The sequence below is a fragment of the Spermophilus citellus genome (assembly GCF_964194105.1).
Source record: "Spermophilus citellus genome assembly, chromosome: 2".
NCBI classification, from domain to species: domain Eukaryota; kingdom Metazoa; phylum Chordata; class Mammalia; order Rodentia; family Sciuridae; genus Spermophilus; species Spermophilus citellus.
The window spans coordinates 8,399,513-8,421,334 of record NC_138183.1 but is presented as its reverse complement, the minus strand read 5'-3'; the positions used below and the strand labels follow the sequence as shown (position 1 = coordinate 8,421,334).

The 21,822-nt window shown below is 51.7% G+C and overlaps 1 protein-coding gene across 6 annotated transcripts in view; it reads left to right on the top strand.

Annotated features, from left to right (window-relative positions):
• Positions 1 to 21,818, top strand: part of RALGPS1 (Ral GEF with PH domain and SH3 binding motif 1) — a 271,882-nt gene extending 250,064 nt beyond the window's left edge. For all 6 annotated transcript variants that reach the window (XM_081281958.1, XM_081281959.1, XM_081281955.1 and 3 more), the window contains 6 exons: positions 6,927 to 7,010; positions 8,236 to 8,341; positions 10,145 to 10,237; positions 10,381 to 10,486; positions 11,375 to 11,466; positions 16,093 to 21,818. In XM_081281958.1, the coding sequence (XP_081138084.1) occupies positions 6,927 to 7,010; positions 8,236 to 8,341; positions 10,145 to 10,237; positions 10,381 to 10,486; positions 11,375 to 11,466; positions 16,093 to 16,122 (511 nt within the window). In that variant the 3' untranslated portion in view covers positions 16,123 to 21,818. The remainder of the gene's footprint in view (positions 1 to 6,926; positions 7,011 to 8,235; positions 8,342 to 10,144; positions 10,238 to 10,380; positions 10,487 to 11,374; positions 11,467 to 16,092) is intronic.
• Positions 21,819 to 21,822: the final 4 nt, after the last annotated feature.

Below are 21,822 nucleotides of genomic sequence, written 5' to 3'. Positions count from 1 at the left end.
CCTCGGTATCAGTCAGAGGCCAGGCCACACCTTGCTGTGTTCCTGAAATGTCCGGCTTCAAGAACTCCCACACTGTGCCTGGGGAACCATGGACCACTGTAGAGGCACTGCACCTGCTCTTGCTGGGACTGTGGAGTAAGGAGACAGGGAGTGAAAGACACCCTCCTCTGTGCTCCCCACCCTGTGTCCCCTCATCCATGTCAGCCCTAGCAAAGTCAAGGGCCTGTGGGGCTGGGGAGGAGCAGTAGGCTAGGGGTCAGTTGGTCATCCCTCAGTCCCTGGTTGCCCCAAAGGCCTGACCCTATCCTCAGGGCCCAGAAGGACTGCCAGGTGGTGTTCCTGAGCCATGGTCTTTGTCACTAGGGAGCAGGGCAAGGGTGGGCCGCTTTTCTCTGTGACTATACCAGTCGGCCCTGATCCATGGGGGCCACAGGTAGAATGAGAGCCCCGCAGCCCACGGAGTGGGGAGGTGTTCTTGAAAGACATTTTCAACCTGGGCCTAATGAGCTGGAGAGTGGGGGCCAGGGACTCACACTGGGCTGGTCTCCAGCCACCTTCAGGCTCAGGGAAGTGAAGAAGGGAAAGGGCCGAAAGTCAGGCGGGCAGTGGGGCAGGCGCTGTGTGTCTGACTGGAGAGGGAGGTGTTGGCACTAAGGTGAGAGCAAGAATATTGTCCCCATGGTCAGCTTATCCTAAAAGAGGTTTGTTTTTAAAAAGGAACAAAATGAATCATGCACACACATGGGTGTGTGCAAACATGCACCATCTCATTCATCTTAATTGTCTCTGGGTTGTAGGTTATTGAGAGACTTTTGTCCCTTGTCTCACCTGCATATTCTCCAGATTTTCCACAATGGCCAAATCTTTCTTTTCTACTCAGAAAAATAATTAGCACTTAGCTTTTTAAAGACATCATCAGAGATGATTTCTGACCAGTTTTAAGAAACAAAATATGAAGGTGTGTCCCTGAGTTCACCACAAAGACCTCGGCAACCGTTTCCTGAGACCCAAGGGGGTGAAGGGGCTTCTCATGTGGGAGATGAGCCATGATAGGGTAAAGGGAGAACCAGGAGAGAAGAAGTGCCCTCAGAGACCCAGCTACCAGAGGAAGCCCCTCTAGGGGGACAGGGAAGAGGGCAGGAGTGGGCAGCACTCAGCTTCTCTGAAGCAGAGGGTCCTCTTCCCTCCCAGCAGGGGTGGGGATATGCAGGGAGGGAGTCTGGGCTCATGGAGCCTTAAAGAAGCCATGTGCCAGGGGCCACTGTGGCACTGGGGCCATCCAGTGGGGCCGGTGTCCGGGGGAACCTGCACTGGTTGCAGGTTTAGGGTGACTTCTGGAGGATGTGATGGGCTTAACAGAGGCCTAAGGGCGTTTGGTGAAGACGACCTTGGTGAGCCCTCAAGGGGTCCTGGGGCCTGAGGAGGTTGTGAGCTCTGAGGAGGCCACTAGAGGTCTCATGCAGGACGGGTGGTCTCTGTGACATGTCTTGCTCTCTAGAGTCCCTAATGTATATTGATTTTTATATTTTATTTAGAGACAGGGCCTGAGGTCAGGGCCACCTATGCTCTCCGTCTCCCGGGGACCCCCTGGCCTCTAAGCCTCAGTTCCTTGGCTGTGTGCTGGGAACTGCAGAGGAAGCCTGGCACGCTGTGGGGGTGCTCTATGGCAGAAATGAAAGGGGACTTTCCAGAGCTTCCCCCAAATAGGTGCCTTCTGCCGGCAAGCATGCCACCCAGGCCAAGGCTGGGCAGAATCTCCCCCAGTGGCATCTCAGTCAAGGTGGGTGGGCAGACTGGAATGAAGTCAAGTTTTCACCAGCCCTTGTTGGTCTTCAGGGTGGTGCTGCCTCGTGGGGAGGGCCCTGTAAAGGGCGCTGCAAGCAGTTGACCCTGGCATTGCTAGGGGTAGCGAGGAGGGTGAGAGATGCTCTGTGTGAGGTTTCCTGATGAGCTTAGCTCACAGAATTGCCTGCCACCCTTAGGGAGACACATGGAGAGTGGACTCATGGAGGGCTGCAACAGGTCACCATACCTGCTACCCCACAGTTTTTTGTTTGGATTGATTTGGTTTGGTATCAGGGTTTGAACCCAGGGGCACTCAACCACTGAGCCACATCCCCAGCCCTTTTTATATTTTATTTAGAGACAAGATCTCACTGAGTTGCTTAGGGCCTTGCTAAGTTGCTATGTTGCTGAGGCTGGCTTTGAACTCTTGATCCTCCTGCCTCAGCCTCATGAGCCACAGAGATTACAGGCATGCGCCACCATCCCTGGCTACCCCACACAGTTTTAAAAATATATATTTCCTTTCTTGGGGTCAGAGGACTCTGGACAATGCCCTGGTTTTTCCAGGACACAGGTGCCTCTGCAGATCAATACTTTGCAGTATTTCAGAATAATTAGGCCAAGATCTGGAATGAGGGGTCCCCTCAGCTGCCACGTAGCTGTGTGAGTGGCCATGCTCAAGTGACTCACAATGACCTCATGCCCTCTGCCCCCACACCTGTGCCCAAGGCCTGGGATCCCAGCTCTCATTGCTGCCAGCCCTTCCCAAGGTCCAGTTTCCCTGGGTTCATCCTTGGACTTTGGATCAGGCTACTCTGCCCAGCCCCTGGCGTGGCAGCCCTGTTGGGTGACTTGCCAAATTCTTGACTGGTTTCCCCCCAAAGGTGCCATCTCTTGCTTCACCCCTTTAGCTCCCAATCCTAGAGCCTGGCAAGTTAGGCTCCTCTGAGAGAGGAGTGGCAGGAGTTGCTGATCCCCTGGTTCCAAAGGCTTACACTTGACTCTGTCCTTGCCTAGGGCAGTCAAGGCTGGGCCAGGCCAGGCCTGCCGCTGCTTCACAGAAGCTGAGAAAACTCTGCCCATGGCTTCTCTGTCTAGCACCACAACTCCTGCATAGCTGGTACCTAGAAGGTGAACAGGACTGTCCTGCCTGTGTCTGTCCTCCCCTCTGCCTGTCTGCTCTAGTCCCCCCGGCCCTGCACACCAGATTTCTGGACTTCTCGCTGCACAGAGGGGAGGATGGATGCTCACAGCTCCCAGGTTATGTGTGGTAGCTTCACCCAGCCATTGAACCTGATGCCCAGCCTCTCTGATCTAGTTCCTAACAGCCAGCAGAGAAAAATCTGGCTTGGATTTGCCTGTTGTTCTGTCCTTTCAGCTATCCAGGGAGTGGAGACATGTAGTCAGTGTGGTTCCTAGGGAACTACCCAGTGAATAGGGACATCTCCCAGAGAAGGAAGGACAGGTGGCTCACAGAGAGCAAGTGTCCTTCAAAAAGTGCTGCAAAAAGGGCTGTCCCAGGGCCCAGCAGAGTTCAGGGTAGCACTTCCTGCCTACCAGTGAGGGAGACCATTAGACAGTAGCCCGGATAAGCCATGCCTGATGGGCCTGGCCTCCAGTCTAGGGTTTGCCTGTGAGGTCAACATGGTTGATGAGCAGTGCACCTGGGCCCTGCTGGGGGTGTACCACTCTGGTGCACTCCTCCCCAGGTTCTATGCACTTGAGATGGGGTGGGGAGCCTACCTCTGCTAAGACCAAGATTCCTGAGGCCTCAAAGTGGCTTGATCCAAGGCTCCTCTCGACTCCTCTGCTCCCTAGACTGGCAGCAAGGGCTCAGGCTTTAACCCTCGTGATAACTACAGCCTAATCATTACTTAGAAAACAATGCCTTAGCCAGTCTGAGTGCCCCAGCTGCTGCCACCTCAACAGCCTGCCCATGCTTCCTCTTCTTTGTGTTGTGACCTTGGGCAAGTGGCTCCTCCTCTCAGAGCCTCAGATTCCTTATCTGTGAGGCAGGGATCCCAGTGCCCACCTCACAGCATTGTAGGAGCGTGGGATAAGGAACAAATACTGCTGAGCATGTCTCCTGGACCCACCATTCCATTGCTGTCACCACCACCACCATCATCACCAGCATGACATTATCGTCGTTTTTCCAGCCCTGTGGGACGAAGGAGTTCCCCTGGTTCCAGCCTGCATCTTCCCCAGAGAAAACCTCCCATGCACCCCTCAGTTGCCTGCTTGTACCCCTCACCCTCAGCTCTGTTCTGGAGAGCAGACAGTCCAACTGGCCTTCTGAGGACACATTGTGTTGAGCTACATGTCCCAAGAATGATGGTAGGAAAGGTGCCTGTGGCTCTGGAGTGGGAGCCCCCGTGGGAAATCCCATGATTTCTGTGGTTTACCAGATACCACTGCCCCCTCATCCTGCAGCTCTGCCCTGAACACCCACATAACAAGTCTTTTCAGAGCAGGGAGGGGGTCAGGCCGTCTGGCTCCTGTGACTGAGGCTCCTGGCTGTGAGGTGCCAGCCTACCAGGCCAGCTGGAATGCTGCCTCCTACAGCTTGCAGGGACAGAAGGTTGGCCACCATCCCTCAGAGCTGGCCCTGGAAAAAGGTCACCATCCTGCTGCCCTTCCAGACCTGGTGTGGCCATCCCCAGCTCCAGGGAAAGCAGAACGTGGCTTCCACAGTCGAGAGCAGTGAGATCGGCTCAGGCAGACCTCACCCACATGTCAAGACGGCCTTCTCTGAGCACTCATTTTCCCACATCTGATAACAGGCCAGCAGGGTGGGACAGGGCTGGCTTCTCCTTGAGCCTCAGTGTCCTCATCAAAAACAGGCATGAGAACTGTGTCCCTCTGCAGGGTCGGGTGATTCCTGGTGGAAGCCCTTAATTAGAAGTAAGCAGCTGGCAGCCAAAGCCCCAGGAGAATACTCATCCTGGAAGCCCAGGGACAGGGGCCCTGGCAGGTGCCCCAGCCCAGGAGATCCTCAAGCCTAAGAACTTGGTGGCCACACAGCCTCACAGACGCTGACACACTTCAATCACAGTGCAAGTCACAAGGGAGACCACAGTGACGTGCCCATGAACAGAATGCCAAGAAGGCCCGCCATGGACATGGCCCACATAGGCTCTACCATGGCCCCTCTGCCTCTCCCTGCACCTGAATGGCTCTGGCAGATCTGGGTTCACATCCTGGCTGATGAGGCTTGTGCCACCATCTGGTAGCTTCACATTGCTGAGCCTCATTGGGGGAATAATGGTGCTTAAACGAAGCTTCCAGGAGTGAGCATGAAGACCTGGCCCAGGTTAGCACCACCCCCTGGTGACTCCTATCCTGCCATGCCCTGCATGCTGGACTCCCCACTCCCGAGGGCCTGAGGAAGGACTGCTCATAGGGCCAGGTGGCTGCAAGATGCCGATCTCAGCCTGTCCATCAGCAAAGGCCATCGGTGGAAGACACAGCCACGGGCTGCCTCACAGAAGCAGGAAGAGCGACAGCAGGAAGGTGGCAGGACTGCCTGCCCTGAGAATCAGCTGGTGGCTGTGGACAGTCCTATTGTCACTCACTGTCCTAGAGCATGAGAAGTGGGCAGACAGAAGGGCCAAAGGACCAGCTCTGGGAAGGCAGCGCCATCCCCGACTCCAGACAGGCTGCAGCTCTGAGTGGGAGCCCAGATCTGAGGAAGAGACTTCCCTGGCAGCTGACACACCCACAAAGGACAACACTGTACGAATGTTCGTCGTCATACCCTAATCAAAACACATTCAGGGTGATGGTTGGGGAGGAGAGTGGCCCCGCGGCCCACCTGTTGCTGTCCCTAAGCAGCACCCTGTGGCACAGGCTTGAGACCTGTTGTGCAGCTGCTGCACTCAGCTGTGAGTCTATGCTTCCTCTGTTAGCAGACAAGAGTTGGCCACAGGTCCTCTGCAGGATCTCACGCACACACCGTTCCAACCCTCCACCAGGGGAAGAGACAGGTGCAGTTCAGCCTGAGGGCTGGGGTTGGGCATCCCAGGCCTCTCATTTGTGCCACAGCTCATGGTAGGGCAGGGTCAGCCTGGGACCATCAAGAGACCCATTGCATGGAAGACCTGGAGGCCCAAGCACAAGCTGTGGCATGTCATCGCCTGAAGAGGAGGGGTGATGGTCAAAGCGGGGAGCAGCCGTCCCACACGGCCAGCAGACTTCTATCAGCCCTGAACTTGGGACCTGAAGAGTGGACCTGATGGCTATTAGAAACTATTTGTCCTCAGCTAGAGAGTGAGGCCCTAGGCTCAGTGATGGCATTATGTACCCACAGCAGGCAGAGAGGGTGTCCAACACAATCCGCGGGTGCTAGTGTCATGGGGCCAGTACCTAGGCTGGCATGGACAACGGGGAACATTTGCAAAAGAAGCAGGGACCCTGTCTGACTTTATACAGGAAGCTACATTTTCATCTGGCCCATGGGCAAAGAAAGGGCTGGAGTACCCTGCAGGGGAGAGGAGGAGGCTGGCACAGCAAGTGGATTCGGGGAATGAGTCTCTAAAATAGAAAAGGATACAGAAGTAGGAAGGCGAGGCTGCTCATCTCCCCTGGAAAGGTTCAGGGTGAGGGAAATGCCAGCAGGAGGCCCTGGAGAGATCCTGGCTCACAGGCTCCGAATGCTGATCAGGTCACCCAACCAGTCTGCAGGGACAGGGACGGCTGGACCAGCAGAGGAGGCCATCCAGAGGAGAGGACTTAGCAAACAGCAGGATCCAGCTATGTCCTGGAGAATGGGGATGCTGCATGTGCCCCAGGCCCAACATGCAAGGCTGCCCACAGTTCTGTGCTGGCATGCATTTGACGTGGACCTACCATGGACTGCATGGGCCACCTAGCGTCCTATATTAAACATGACAGCCTCACACTGGGGTAACTGGGAAAGGGGAACATTAATAAAAAGTTAATGAAATAATCACCTGAGGCTTAGGGACGTTCCTGGACAGAGGCCCTGAGGGGTGAGTGTTCACTGACCTGGAGTGGGCAGGTGGGATGTGCTTGCAGCCTGAGTGAGGAGCCTGGGGAGGAGGCTGACCCACATAATCTGAGGTACTCATAAGTCTAGTCTTTCCAGGCCATCACTAAAATTCACCCCTTTTCCTCCGAAGCAGGGGACGTCTCTATGCCACGCTGGGGCCCAACTGGAGGGTTCCAGTTCGTAATTCTCCCAGAACCCGGAGCTGCGTGTACAGGTATTCATTTATTCATTTTTTCATTTACTCAACAAATATCTAGGGTGCAAACCTCTGTGCTGAGGCTGCTGAGGAGGTAGATGCCTCCACGATGCTCCACCGGGCACACTGATGATCCCAGAGGAGGTGCTGGGGCTCCAGGGGAGAGGGGTGGGGATCTGGATTGGGAAAATGATAGGAATTGGTCAAATAACGGAAGGGGACACAGGTGATGAGTGTGCTCCCAGCCAGAGAGAGCCTGGGGTGTGGCTGTGAGACCAGGAGGGCTGGTGACCTGAGTGGAGGAAAGGCTGCGTTATCCAAGGGGGCACAGGTGAGGCTGGGGAGTGGGAGGAGCTTCATCCAGCATGGGCAAAGGTGGTGACCTGCCCCTTGAAAGCAGCAGGAGGCATCAGATATAGGAGGGGTCTGGTGTGGAGAGGAGGCAGAGCAGGGAAAGCCCCTGGACAGTGGTCCAGAGGAAGATGCAAATGGCCTGGGGTGGGCAGGGGACAGCTGGGGAGGGTGGGGGGTGGGGCAGCGAGACTTATTTAGGACCTGGGATCAATAGATGCTTGGAATTGATTAGGTTGTAGAGCACAAGAGGAGACACACCCCAGGTTTCTGGCTGGAGCAGCAAGTAGGCTGGGGGAAGGCACAGGAGAGCGAGGTGCCCCTGGGATGTCCAGTGAGCAGAAGCACGCAGATCTGGAGTGCAGGACAAGGCTGGGCTGACCATGCCCTCCCATGTCATCACCCATGTGTGGTGCCTGATCCACAGCAAGCCTGGAAGAAAAGGGCCAGGGGCCTGGGATGTGGGGACCCGCTCCCTTCTTGCCACTGCAACCCACCACTCCCATATCCTCCAGTGCTCCTGAAGCACAGAGAGGAGGGGCTGCCAGAGCTGGAGCTGCAAGGCCCCTCGTTCCTTGGGTAGAGGAAGCACATGGGCGGGAGAGCCCCAGAGCAACCAGGAGGAAGGCGTGACAGAGGTGTCCTCTGGATAGGGTGGGCTGCTGCTGGGGCTGGGTTATGCAACACCTAGTGACCAAGTCTCGAACTCTGCAGCCTGCATGGGCCCCTTCTGCTCCCTGTGCCTTCCCTTCCCCAGCTTGAGCCAGCACTAGTGAGCCCTCTGGTGTTTGGGAACATCATGGGCTCACCCTTGGGCTCCAAGGGGCCCCCGTGAGTGAAGGTGCCTGGGCTCATCTGTTTGGGCCAAGTCTGAATGGTGGTCTCCCCTCAGCCCTACCAGCCCATGTACCTGTACCCTGGGGAGCTCAGCAGCTGTGCCCACCATGGAGGGTCCCCTGAGGAGGAAGACCCTGCTCAAGGAAGGACGGAAGCCCGCAGTAAGTCAGGAGCACATCTGCTGGCAGCAGTGTGGATAGCAGTGAGCAGTTTGAGTCTAGGAACTGCCAACCAGGCTTCCGCTCTGGCCAGGTCACCAAGTGGGCAAGGATCTGAGTTTCCACATCTGTAACCTGGACCAGATTGTGCCCCTTCCTGGAGGCCATGTGTGGCACAGCGTCTGTGCGCAGAGCGCATGGGTGAGCTGGGGCTGTGGTAAAGGGCTGGAGGGCAAGTGGGAGCCTGGAGACCCAGGAGGCTGAGTGGCCCAGAGCACATCAGCTGCTGTGTGGCATCCTCATATGCAGAGTCCCTTCCTCCCTGACAGCATCCTAAGTTAATGGAGGAAAGCACAGGGCATCAGGAGGCCTTTGGCCCCCACCATCTCCTGTGCTGGACCCAGAGGTCATGGTCTCCATGACCCCACATGGAAGAACATCAGCCCCTTGTGTGACAAGTTGCTGACAAGCCCGTCAGGAGCTGCAGGTCCAGGCAGCACATGCTCTGCCCTTCCTGTCCTGCTCTGGCCTTGTCCACTGCCAGAGTCATCTGGACTTGCCCCCTCCTACTGCCATCCACTGTGCAGCTATTAGGCCCACCTGCCCCCTCCAGGTACCTATGGAGCCCCTGCCTTGAGTTGCCAGTTGCCTTGTGAGTGAGGAGGAGAGTCTCTGCTCCAGCTCTGGCCACACTGATCATTTAGACCTACAGTGTCACAATACCTCCTGCAGCATGGGGACTTCAGTCTGTCCTAATGTATAAACCTGCCCACTTCTCTCCTGACCAAGAATGCAGGCCTCAGTCATTACCAGGCAGGAACCAGACAGTATCCTTGAAGCATCAGTGTCCCTAATGCTGGATGACACCTCAGTGAATGATGGAGTCAGTTCAGTGGGACATGACCAGGATTTTTGAGTAGAAAAGAATAAAATAGAAAAAAAAATCTCAGAGTTCCTCATATGTAGTGGAGATCGGCACTGTTTCTTGAACTCTTTACATGTGTGTTGTCTGTGTGCCGGGCCCCTCTGGTGTCAGTGAAGAGTCTGAGAACCACTGCTTTCCCTTGATGATGATGCAGTGCCACCCAGCAGGGAGGGGCCTGAGCACAGTGGTGCAGAGCAGCTGGCTCCTTCTTCCTTCCAGGGTGGGGGATTTGCTTTACCTTTTCAGAACCAAAAGCCCCCACTGGAGTGGTTTTTCCTAAACCGAGGAGCAGAGTCCCTGAGCAGGGAACCACACCTCTAGCTGGTGACAGAAGCCGGCCCACGCCAGGGCCCTGCAGGTTTTCTGCTTCCAGGCATCAGTCTCCTCCAAAGCTGTTCACTACAGATGTTATGCTTCTTCTAGTCACTGCTTGGCATGGCTGTATTTTATTTTAAATATTTATTTTTTAGTTGTAGCTGGGCACAACACTTTTATTTCACTTGTTTATTTTTGTATGTGGTGCTGAGGATCAAACCCAGGGTCTCGCATGTGTGAGGCAAGCGCTCTATCGCTGAGCCACAACCCCAGCCCCATGGCTTTATTTTAAACATGCTTTTTTCCAGGACCCTCTGAGTTCAGGTCAATGGAACATGTAGGAATTAGGCCCTGAGTTCAGCTTCCCTCCCACCCTGCCCTCAACAAGGTGGAGGGCCACATGAGGGAATGAGAGAGGGGCCCCTCCTCTTTTCCTGGGTGGAGGTGGCATTGCCAGGGGTATGGCAGGGGGCAGTGAAGAGAGAAACCTGTACTGGCATTGATGTGGTGACCAGGCCACTCTGTCCCCACCGTGTGTCATCCCTCTGCCTCCCCTTCCTCTGTAGCTGTCCTCATGGACCAGATACTGGGTCATACTCTCAGGATCCACCCTCCTGTACTATGGAGCCAAGTCCTTGCGGGGCACAGACAGAAAACACGTAAGTCAGGTGGAGAGGACACCCACACCGGGACTTCACTGGACTTCATCCAGTGGGGGGCACTTCTGTGAGCTTCAGGGGTGGGTGGGAGGGAAGCTGGCCTGGCACAGGTAGGCCTCCCGGCTCTCTGTTGCTCCCCTCAGTATAAATCCACACCTAGCAAGAAGGTCTCCATCGTGGGCTGGATGGTACAACTGCCCGATGACCCGGAGCACCCGGACATCTTCCAGCTGAATAACCCTGACAAAGGTAGGCAGCAGGCTACCGGCACCGCACCTCCCCCATTTCCACTTCTGCCAAAGGTGCATCTCAGCACATTAGGACCTTTGAGGCTGCGGTTTCTATTTGTGTGAGGTTTGGTGTCACCCACAAGTCCCCTCATTAGTCCACAAAACTTCTTAGACCACAGCTGGTGTGTCCTTTGAGCAGTAGCTGCAGGAATCAGTTTCGTGATTTTGCCTCAGGCTACTGAGGCCCCTCACTCCTGGAGCTGGAGCCTCAGTGTCTTGGAATAAATAGCAATGTGGGGTGAGGCAGGGCTGTGGAGCTGGGAAGGTCTTGGGTTTGGGGCATTTCAGGAACCCCTGACTTAACTATAACCACAAGATTCCAGCTGTCCAGGTCCAAGGCCAACTCAGAAAAGAATTCTGCAACTCCCAAAAACTCTAGTCCCTGTGGTTTTTTTCTAAGAGGAATCGAGGATATTTTCATATCATGTCTCATTTGTACATATCTCAAAATATCACTTCTGTTCATCTTTGAAACACAGCAGTGTCAGACCTGCCACTAGATCTATTATTAGTGCATCAGTATAGCAGAATGTATAGATGATGTCACTCAGCTTGTTTGGGGGTTTGGTTTGATAACTGCTAATGATTTTTTTGGTATTATACTTTGGACATTTAAAATGATTATTCTGAGAAGGGGCACACAGGCTTCACCGGACAGCCAAACATGGCCAAGAGCCTATTCCAAAAACACAGACCAAAGGAACATGGGAGGCTGCCTCCCCTACCAGCTCCGGCTTACCCAGGGCGCCCCTACTTCAGTCACTCAGGCACCTGTTTTCCTTTACATGGTCACAGGCGACCATCCCATGTGTCCCTCTTCTCAACCAGTGCTTTCTCTGCCCATCAGGCAATGTTTACAAGTTTCAGACGGGCTCCCGATTCCACGCAATACTGTGGCACAAGCATTTGGATGACGCGTGTAAGAGCAACAGGCCTCAGGTAAAGTCCCCTGAGTACCCTTCCACCCTGGGCACTCAGCCCTTTAGATAATGGGGCTCCCTTCTTCCCTCAGAGCCCATCAGCTCTGCTCCTGGGCACCCTCCCTGGGTCAGCATTTTCCCTTGGGGCAAGGCACCCCTTCTTAGCTTAGAACAAAGCCCAGTTCCAGATCAGAACATTGAATCTGGTTCCTGTGTCTTTCCCACTAAAGGAAACACCACAGAAATACCCACTGGGGGAAGATGAGGTGTCAGGTGTGATATCAGTCAAGGAATCAAGTTCCTGCATCATCAGGAACTTTACTTTGGTCATCCCCCAAAAGTAAACTTTTTGGGAATACTCAAAACTGATGAGAATAACAGTAATGGCTAAGTTGCTAAGGGCCAGCCATGTGCCAGGCAAGGGTGCTGATGAATGGGGACTCCAGCTCCCCCAGGGGACTGTATTGATGTGGGCTCCCTCTGCCCCCACCACCGCCCCCTCTCCTCACCACCTGTTACACAGATGCTTCATATGCAGGAGTTGGCTGGTCCTCCCACGTCCCTGAGAGGTAGCTTCTCTTACTGCCTCTATTTAACACTGAGGATCCTGATGCTTATAAAGTAGCAGACACACTGGTTGGGGTGGTGCAGGCCTGTGATCCTAGTGACTCAGGCTGAGTAGGAGAATTGCAAGTTCAAGGCCAGTCCAGGCAACTTAGCAAGGCCCTGTCTCAAAATAAAAATAAAAGGACTGAGGATGTAGGGCCTGGGTTGTGGTTCAGTGGTAGAGTGCTTGCCTAGCATGTGCGAGGCACTGGGTTCGATCCTCAGCACCACATAAAACTAAAATATTGTGTCCACCTAAGACTGAAAAATAAATCTTAAAAAAAAAGGACTGAGGATGTAGCTCAGTGGTAAAGCACCCTTGGGTTCTATCCCCAGAACCAAAAAAAAGGGACCAAAGGAAGGAAGGGAGGGAGGGAGAGAGGAAGGGGTGGACACTTGTTCAAGGGCTTATAGTTAGTGAGCCATGGGGCTGGGATCTGGCCCACAGTGCCTGCCTCTGGATTCTGACCGTGTTGGCCTGGGCTTTCCCGCCTCCACTTCCCTGGGCGTACCTGCAACTGCCTAAGGGGCCTGGGGGCACAGCCAGCCAGCCAGTTGGGCCTGGGTCAAATGTGGCTGCCTCCAGCCTCCACACCAGATGGGGGTGCATCAGTGCTTCTATCCCTAAGCACCCATGTCAGGAGGGACTTGGGGACATGGGATCCCTCCCTTCAGTCTCTCTGGGAGAGAGCATAGGGTGTGGAATAGCTAGTGGTAGCCTCCAGGAGGAAAGCTGCTGGTGGCTGGAAGCAGATGAGAAGCTGGCAGCAGCCCTGCAGGTCTGAGGGGTCCTCAGCAAAGGCAAGCTCACACCAGACACTTGGGTCTGGGGGGACAGGGACACAGCACAGTCACAGACTTCTCAGCTCTTCAGAGTATCTCTTATAAACAGATGGAGGTCTCTAGGGGCAAGTCCTTGGACTCTGCCCTCAGCTTGGTCCCATTGAGGAATTTCATCTGTAATGTAGATGAGGACACACAAGAGAAGCTGATTGAGATTATCTGTGTAAAGAGACTGGAAAGCAGAACTAGTGGAATGTCCTCAATAAATGGAAGCAACAGGACAAGACTAACTGAAGGATAAGCTTGAGGCAGCACAGAGGCCCCCAAAAAACTGCACTGGAGTCCCTTGACTCACCTATGGGACTGCTAGGGATATGCTCGCCCATTTCCTTAAAGATACATATTAAAGAATGTTCACTGTAGCATTATTCTTTATAAAAACAACAATAACAACAAACAAAACACCTGGAACCCTCCGTGACCCACAGCAGATCCCTATTGCGCAACCCTAGGTATAAGCAATATAGGAAAGAGCAGGAGCACTGGAAGGCTTAGTCTTATTTGTACCAAAGTATGTATGCATCCAAGCTACTCAGGAGGCTAAGGCAGGCAAATCACAAGTTCATGGTCACCCTGTAGGGGGAGAGGGCTGTGGGTAGAGCACTTGCCTAGCTGGCACAAGGCCCTAGGTTTAATACCCAGCCCAAAAAGAAAAAAAAAACTGTATGTATGTTTGTATGTGCATGTAGAATTTCTACATTGATAGAGAAGAGACTAGCATTCTGAAGTTTCTAGAGTGTTTACTTCTCCCCCTCCCAATACTGGGGTTGAACCCAGGGACTTGGACATGCTAGGCGAGTACTCTACCACTGGGCTACATCCCCAGCCCAGTTTGTATATATTTAGTATATTTAATTAACATGATTGCCCATCTGCACAACCGGAAGACCAGTGGTTTGGGTCCACAGTAGTTTCAAGGCAATTCAAAGGGGATAAGCTGATAAGGTTAAAATGAAGGGGCTGCCATCTCAAGCTGCATAAAGAAAGGAAGAGCTGGACCTGGAGCCACCTTGACCTCCTCCACACAGGTTATCCCAGGTGGCTCAGCACCACTAAGAACATACAGCACACTGATGCTCACCTACCACACACAGGTGGCCCTGTGATTTGTGCACAGAGGCCAGGTGGCTCCAGGTCCAACAGGAACTGACAGCCCTGCAGTGGGCTGCCTAGGAGGGTGTGGGGGAAGAGGCAGGGCCCTGGTCTCATGGAGGCACAGCAAGGAGAGCCCTGGGCAAGGACCCTTTGTCCCTCTGTAGGGAGCAGTCAGCAGGTGGCAGCAGCTGCTCAGCAGGCAGTGGGGGTTTAGGAAAAAAACATGGGGCAGAGTGAGCATTTGGTGAGATTGCTCATGCTGGCAAACAGTGCACTGTGGCAAGCTTCTGCCACTTTGAAGTACTTTTGTCCAATATTCAGACCTTTTTTTTTCCTATTTTGTTTCCTTTTTATTTCTAATTTACTTCCCATCAAGTAGTTCCATAGTACTGTATGGAATAATAAGAGGTTAGCAACAACCTAAATACTCAACATCAGGGGATTATTTAAATGAGTCACCGGTGTGTCCCTGCAAAAGAATGGAGGGAAGGTGTGAAAGGGCTGCACAGAGATGCAGCTGTCCACGTGGAATCTCAGCCACTAGACTGTGTTTCTATTTTGCACTTCTCAAAATTGTTTTACTGACACTGAATCCACTTAAACCTTATTTATAACATATGTGTAAGATACAAGCAACAGCAGAATGAACACCCACATATCCACCTCCCAGCCAAAATGCAGAGCCCTCCAGGCCTAGGAGCCCTCCCTCCCGCATGTGCCTCTTCCTGATTCTCTCTTTTCACCCTCACCCCATAGCCATGCTCCTGATGTGTGTGTTACTTACTTTTATTACTTTATTTTCATTTACTGTGGTAGGGAGAGCAAGCCAGGGCGTGCATGCATGCTAGGCAAGTGCTCTACCACTGAGCTACACCTCCAGCCCTAATTTTAGAACACACATTTGATTTTTTTTCTTGTATTGTCTGGGTACATTTGTAAAGCATCTTTGTGACTAGAACCAGAACTATACATTTCCTTCTGTGACTTGTTCTTCCACTACACGTTCCTAAGATTCATCAGTGTTGACGTGTGTAGCTGTCATTCATTTATTTGTGCTGATTTTTCTATCAGTTCTGCTGTCAGTCATCACAGAAATGACTTCCAGCCTTTTGTTCCTATGAGAATGCTGCTGCAAACATTTTTGTAACTGTCTCCTGGTATATGGGAATGCTTTTTTTTTTCCTAATTCATCATTTTGACCAATTGTTACTGACATGTGCTTGTTTTGTTTGTTTATTAATTGGTACTGGGGATTGAACCCAAGGATTCTTTACCCCTGAGCCACATCCCCAGTCCTTTATTTTTTTAAATTTCAAGACAGGTTCTCACTAAATTGCTTAGGGCTGCTCTAAGCTGCTGAGGCTGATCTCAACTTTGGGATCCTCCTGCCTCAGCCTCCAGTGTTGCTGGGATTACAGGTGTGGGCTACTGCTATATATATATATATATATTTCTAATAAAATCTCTTGGAACCCAAAGCAATGCCAGAGAAGAAAGTCCAAGTCTGGGGATCTGGAGACAGCTTTGGGGACAGTGGCAACATTCTGAACTTGAGGTCAGTGGTCCTCCCAGTAAAGGGGGCTAAGATCTTGTCCTGGACATAGCTATGGAGAGGTATTGGGTTCTCAGTATCCGCACGCTTTGTCAGTCTCCTGTGCTTCTACTTGTCATCCCCTAATGACCTACCCTCTGCTGCTTGTCCCCTCTAAAGGCATACACTCTGTTCCTTCAGGGTTTGACTTCCTCACCCTAAACACAGTTTTATTTCGAACATAGGATAATGGCTGAGAGCATGGGCTTAGGGTCTGAGCCCTGCTTCTTACTTGCTGTGGACTTAAACCCTCTAAGCCTAAGTTTCTTGTCTTCATTATGGGGGTGTTTCCGGCACCTACCTAATAGGATTGCTATAAGGACTTGAGCACATGATGCATACGAAGCATTCAGAGCAGTACCCAGCACATGGGATTGTGACACGTAGCAGCTGTTATTATTGCCATGCCCCCACCCACCTGACCTGTGCATTAACAGACTTCCCCTAGAGACCACCTCTGTCTCTTCGAAGGGTTAAAACTTTGACAAGAAGCTGAGCTTTCTCTTCTAGGTACCTGCAAACCTTATGTCATTTGAATAAGTCTCTGCAGGACTTGGCGTGACTACAAAGGCTTCTGGGAGCCCAGACTGGGCCTGGTGGACAAGAGCAACCCTGGGCACAGGCTGTGAGCCAGGGCGCTGGGAGCCTCACAGCCAGACTCACGGGATGCACACAGCCTTCAGCCTCACAGTCGCAGAGGGCTCCCCAAGTGCTGGATCCACCTGTCAATCCCCAGTGACTCTCATGACTCTCATCCCGCAGCACCACCTCACAGGGCGGTTGTTGGACCCCAGACTGCACACCCCGAGTCCCCTTTCTGGGCCTTTGTTGTCCACCAGCTGCTTCTGCAACAGAGTGCATTTGGCCCACGTTGGGTTCTCCTGCTTTCTGCTGACACAGTGGACGGCATTAACCTGCGAAAGGGCCAGAGAGCAGGACAGGCTGCGGGACAGGCTCGTTACACCCCAAGTGCACGGGGCTGCTCACCCCCAGGGCTGCCTCAGATTTTGTACAATCCCCGAAGCGTCCTCTGCGTATGTGTGCCGTCCATGTGTGCGTGCGAGTGAGTGTGAACTCTTCAAGAAACATGCATTTTGGCACAGGACTTGTGACATCACACACTTCATTCGCTTTGAGGGCCTGCTTTCACCTTCAGTCATAGCCTTGTCCACCGAGAAAGGTCGGGTGGGAGCGCCAGTGTTAAGGCTCCCTCACATTCTCTCACTGTAAACAAACAATGCCTTAAACCGTGTCTTGCTTTCTGTTCTTATGGGTGCTATTCATCTGGAAGGCCTGCTTCCTGGGCTCTGGGGCTCTGCCAGGCCTTGTTGCTGTCAGCCCTTCCGAGCAGGAACCGGCTCAGGACGGTGGACTGGACCGCTGGCCTGCTTGCTTCCTTTCATGCCCTCTCCTGGCAGGGCCTGGGGCCCTTTCATCTCCCCCCCGCTCCCGCCACGCCTGCATGGGAAGTTGTGGCATGTTCTCCTGGTGTCCTCGGAGGCCGCCGTGCTCACAGTGATCGGCTGCCCAGAGGCCCCTTCACGCCAACCTCCCCCACAGGGCAGGCTGTGCTCGCTGCCATTGCCATCGCACCCTTTGGCCTCCACTGCCAGGGAAGACCCACTAGGATTGCTGATCATGCTGGAAGATGAGTGACACTGAGGCCTTAAGCTCCCCCAGTCTTGCCCCTAAATGCAGTCACCAGCAAGTTCTCCATCATCCAAGTCCAAGGGCACAATTGTGGATGACCATCTGAGAGCTCTGGGGAGCAAATGGTCCAGCCTCTGCATTTGGCTAAGAGTGCTTTCCATGAACAACAGCCTTGATCTGTCACACTCTGTCATAATTTAAAGTGATTTTTATTTTGCACAAATATATTTTTATTCTACATTAATTGTGCTTTATCATCATAGCCTGTCTCTGTCTCCCTTTCTCTCCTTTAACTTGAATATCTGTATCCTGAGAGGGAAACCCTTAAATGATTTTCTGAAAGAGACTGAATTTCTGGGTCCATTGCTATCATGGTATCAGAACTCACACCAACAAGGCATCAAACTGCCCTGAAGAGTTTCCTGGCAAGAAGCTTCACAACACCTTAATCAGTACACTATAATAGGTCACCACTATAAGATCCACCAACAGACCCACCACAGTACTTTGATCAAATGGTGACGACTCTGAAAATCCGAATGTGTCGCTGAGGGAGTGTTGTCATCAGGGTGATACATTGTGCTGGAGCCTGACTGTGCTCAGAAACTCAGCTTCCTTTGGAGCAGAGACTGGATACTTTCATGCCAAAAGAAACTCCCAATGGTAATGTTGATGCCATCAAATCTCGGTGCCCGCCCGTACCCCAGGTCTGAGTGTGTGCACCTAGACTCTTCAAGTTGGTATCTGAAGGCTGAGTAACAAGGCCAGACACTGCAGTCACTTCCAACCAGAACCATGCAGTGGTCATGCTTTGACCTACATCCAATCTGATCTCACCTGTTAACTTCTAAAAAGTCTTCAGCTTGGATAGAAGTGCAAGACTGGAACACTGGCTACTTATTTTCCTTGTTTCTCCACTCTTCACACTACACTGGCTTTTCACATATGAAATACAACAGATGCCAAATTCCCAGAATTTCAGGCTCAACTAAATCAAATAGTTTTCTGTCCTTTACAGATGCTTCTTCTCCTTCACAGATGTTTGCTTCTGAGCCTAATTTGAAAGAGCACAATCACAATTCTTTTCAAAGCACTTAATCTGTTCACTAGTTGAGACTGATCCCACATCACCTCTCAGAAACATTTCTTTCCTTGGACTCTTGAAGAATCAGTTTGGACTGACTGGCAAAAGCCAATCTTATTGGCAAAAGCCTGGTAGGACTGGTAAGAGCCCTGAACACATCAGAAGAGTCCTGGAGATGTAGTTGAAAGATACTCAATTCTCCAAGCAGGGACTCAGGCCAAGTATGTGAGTTCAGTGCTGATTGTCTTCCCAATGCTAGCTTGTCCCACAAACCAGGCACAAACCACGGAGGGTGGGGGTCCTTGGGTGGATTCTCGCCCTAGAGGGAAGTGTTTCTGGTTTTTGCTCCTCGACTGTCCATTGTGCACAAATACTTGTGAACCCACTGAAGGTCTTATGTCCTGCATGCATATACTGTAATTTTTTTTTTAGGCAAACAAAATCGTGGCCAAAATGAAAGGTGTAGAATGCTGTCTACAAACTGGAGTAGGTAGCTGGTAGCATTGTGATGTCCTAAGAACAATCCATGCAGCTCACCCCACATACTTTCTAACCCTCAGTTGAACATGTTCTGTATGTAACTCAAGGTCAGCTGAGTGCATTCTGGCAACTGGAATGCTTTGTGGAGGAGGGTTTGGTGGAAAGCCGTAGAAACATTTTCTGAATATACCCAGGGTGAATGCAGCATTCCCTCCCCTGACTGTTCAGCATCCTGTCAGAGGCGCTGAGAAGCTGAATACTTGAAGGAATCCTTGAGGAACTCAAGGATTGCCAACTGATTTCTAAAGTATTTCTTTTCCTTACCGAGACAGCCAGTGTTTCTACCTTTACCTTACTCCCCGTCCCAAGCCCAGAAAGGTGTATCTTTAAGGTCACCATATTTCAGGTAGAATATGGTCTGTGAAAATGGGGAGCCGTTTGCAAGCCAAGCTTGCTTTATTCCTGGGTGGGTCCAGAGTGCTACACCCACATTGCTGATGCTCACAATTACAGGTGAACATCACCAAAACACAATTTTACTTCTTTTTTGTGACCCCGTATATTACTGTAATCAACCCTATGTCATTATTGAAATATTGGGTGATTTCATGTTTTAAAAACAAAAAGAAACTGTAAGAGTCCCTTTGAAATACAGTTTCTCTGCATAAAACCCCCATTCTTTCATTCATTCATTCATATCTCTAGTGAGTGTCTCCCATGCACGAGGTTCTATCCAGGGTATAAATGGCTGAAAACGAGACAGATTGGATCTGCCTTCGTGGGGTTGACCACTCAACGAACAAATGATCCCCACCTCATGCACCTCCTTGGGCAAGAACCCACCTCTCCCCAGCCCTGGGCACAATCTTCATGCACAGATTCTTCCAGAAACACTTCAAAAGTCCCCACAGACTGACCAGTCTTACTCTGTGAGTTCTGTCACAATGAGGACTAGCTGGAGTGTGCACTAGAGGCCACATAGTTCAGAACAGTTAGGCACAGAGCTGTGGCTGAGCATACAGAGGACTCCAAAGGTAGAATGAGAGAGTAAGGTCAGAACCTCCACTGAGTTTATGTGATAGGCTTTTGTCTTTAACTTTAGTGTTAAATTCAAGTACAGTATGAGCAAGAGCTGCATTTTCTTGGCCGTGGAGAACTTGTCCATGGACATTGATCCACCTCATAGCCCTCTGCTGCACAAGTGTGTTTACCCCTCGGGCAGCCCCCAAATCCCCTCACAGCAGCACAGAAGATCCATCGGTTCATTTTATAACCATGAGTCTATCCATTTCTGAATGACTGTGACCATTCAGTAATGAAATAATAGAAATTGATTTATTAGTATAGTATAATCTTTAATAAATTTCGTGCCAAAATGCATGGTTTTCCACTTAGCATTCAAAATGTTGCGTAGAAAGTAGTTTTCGATTTCTTATGTATTCTTCTAAGTGGGTTGAAAATCAGTTTCTACATTTTTGTTCATTTCTTGTTAAATCTGTTGCATTCTCCCAGGCTGTCTTTTTTTCCAGCAGACCCCTGCATGCAGCTGTGTAAGGACTTTCTCTAATACTTGTGAATTGTCTCATCTGCAATAACCACTGAACATCAGCCCTCCATGGGATTCTTTAGATTTTTGGTGAAGTATTTTGTTACCTCAGTCTTGTATCAAGTTGCTGTATTTTTCAGCTTGTTACATTGATAATACTTGTTTCACTAATTAAATACTTTAATGTACAGACATCTTTGTTTACTTTGAAATTAAATGTGTTTTCCAATGAATATTGTTCAATTTATTAAAATCACACGCATTCATTCACATGGCAGTTACTGTGCCAGGTAGAACATGGAGGAGGTATGGGGCACTCAGAGCTCAGCTAAGAGTAACTAGAACATACATAGCATATAGGAGCAGTACTCTCAGAAAGGGACAGGGGCAGTGCTGCGGGGGCACTCAGGAGAGGAAGGCAAGAGAGCTGGAGACACCTTAGAGGGCAAAGGGCATTTGAAAATTCAGTTCAGAGACCACAGAAAACTTGGAGGCCAAGGTGGGGGCAGGGCTAAGAAATGAGAAGCAGGGTGAAGGGAGAGGGGAAGCGCCCAGGTCTCACTGTGTAAAGAATTAGGGGAGCTATGCGTCTAAGTCCCAAAAGATATTTTAGAAGTTCTTGATGCTAGGCAAAAGTAAACAACAACAAAACCGAAACCAAAATCCACTCTCGCTTGCTTAAAAGAAAAAGGACTGTTTTAAAGGGCTGTCTTGTCCCTGGGGCAAGGACCAAGGGAATCTCAAGAGGGGCTGGAAGGAGAAATGGAAAGTTCTTGCTATCTCTCTCCCTCTCTCATGGGAGTCTTCTCTCCAGGCATCTCCTTCCTTCTCCTTCCAGACTGGCTTCTCTGCTTGAATGTGCAGCATCAAGGGAGGCCAGGCCGGAGGAAAAGCGACTGAAAGTCATTGGGAGAGTGCTCCAGGGAGTGCCACGATCCACGCTGATTATGGGATCCCCTGGCTCTGCCTGCCTGGTCAGTGCCTACCAACGCTGCAGTTCTCTAAGCAAAGGTCCTCGGCCTCTGTTCTACCAAGCTAGTTCCAGGCCAGCACGATCACACCTCCGTAACTGCGACGAGGCTTCGCTTGCTGAAGTAGCCATAGTCTACTTCCTCTTCATGATCTAGATGACCCAGTGATCCCCAGTTTTACCCATACGGGTCCCCGTTCTCAGCCAGCGTTCAAGGGCTCTGAAACGATGCGTCTAATTTTGGGAGGAAGTGAGCACAGTTGTCACAAAGTTGGAAAGTGATGAAATCAAAACTTGAGCCCACGATGGCTAGTCTGCAAAGCTCCTGCCCCTCAGCCTGAGTCAGGCGCCACAAACAGCCCCCAGGAGAGACGCCACCTTCGCTAGTCGATCCGCAGCTAGCGCATGCTTCACGGAGGAACGCCGGTTTAGCCAGAAGGGCGGTCCCGCGCAGGCAGGTGCTTCCAGAGGTGAGAGGCGGCGTGGAAGAGGCCGGGCAGGCCCGGGTCG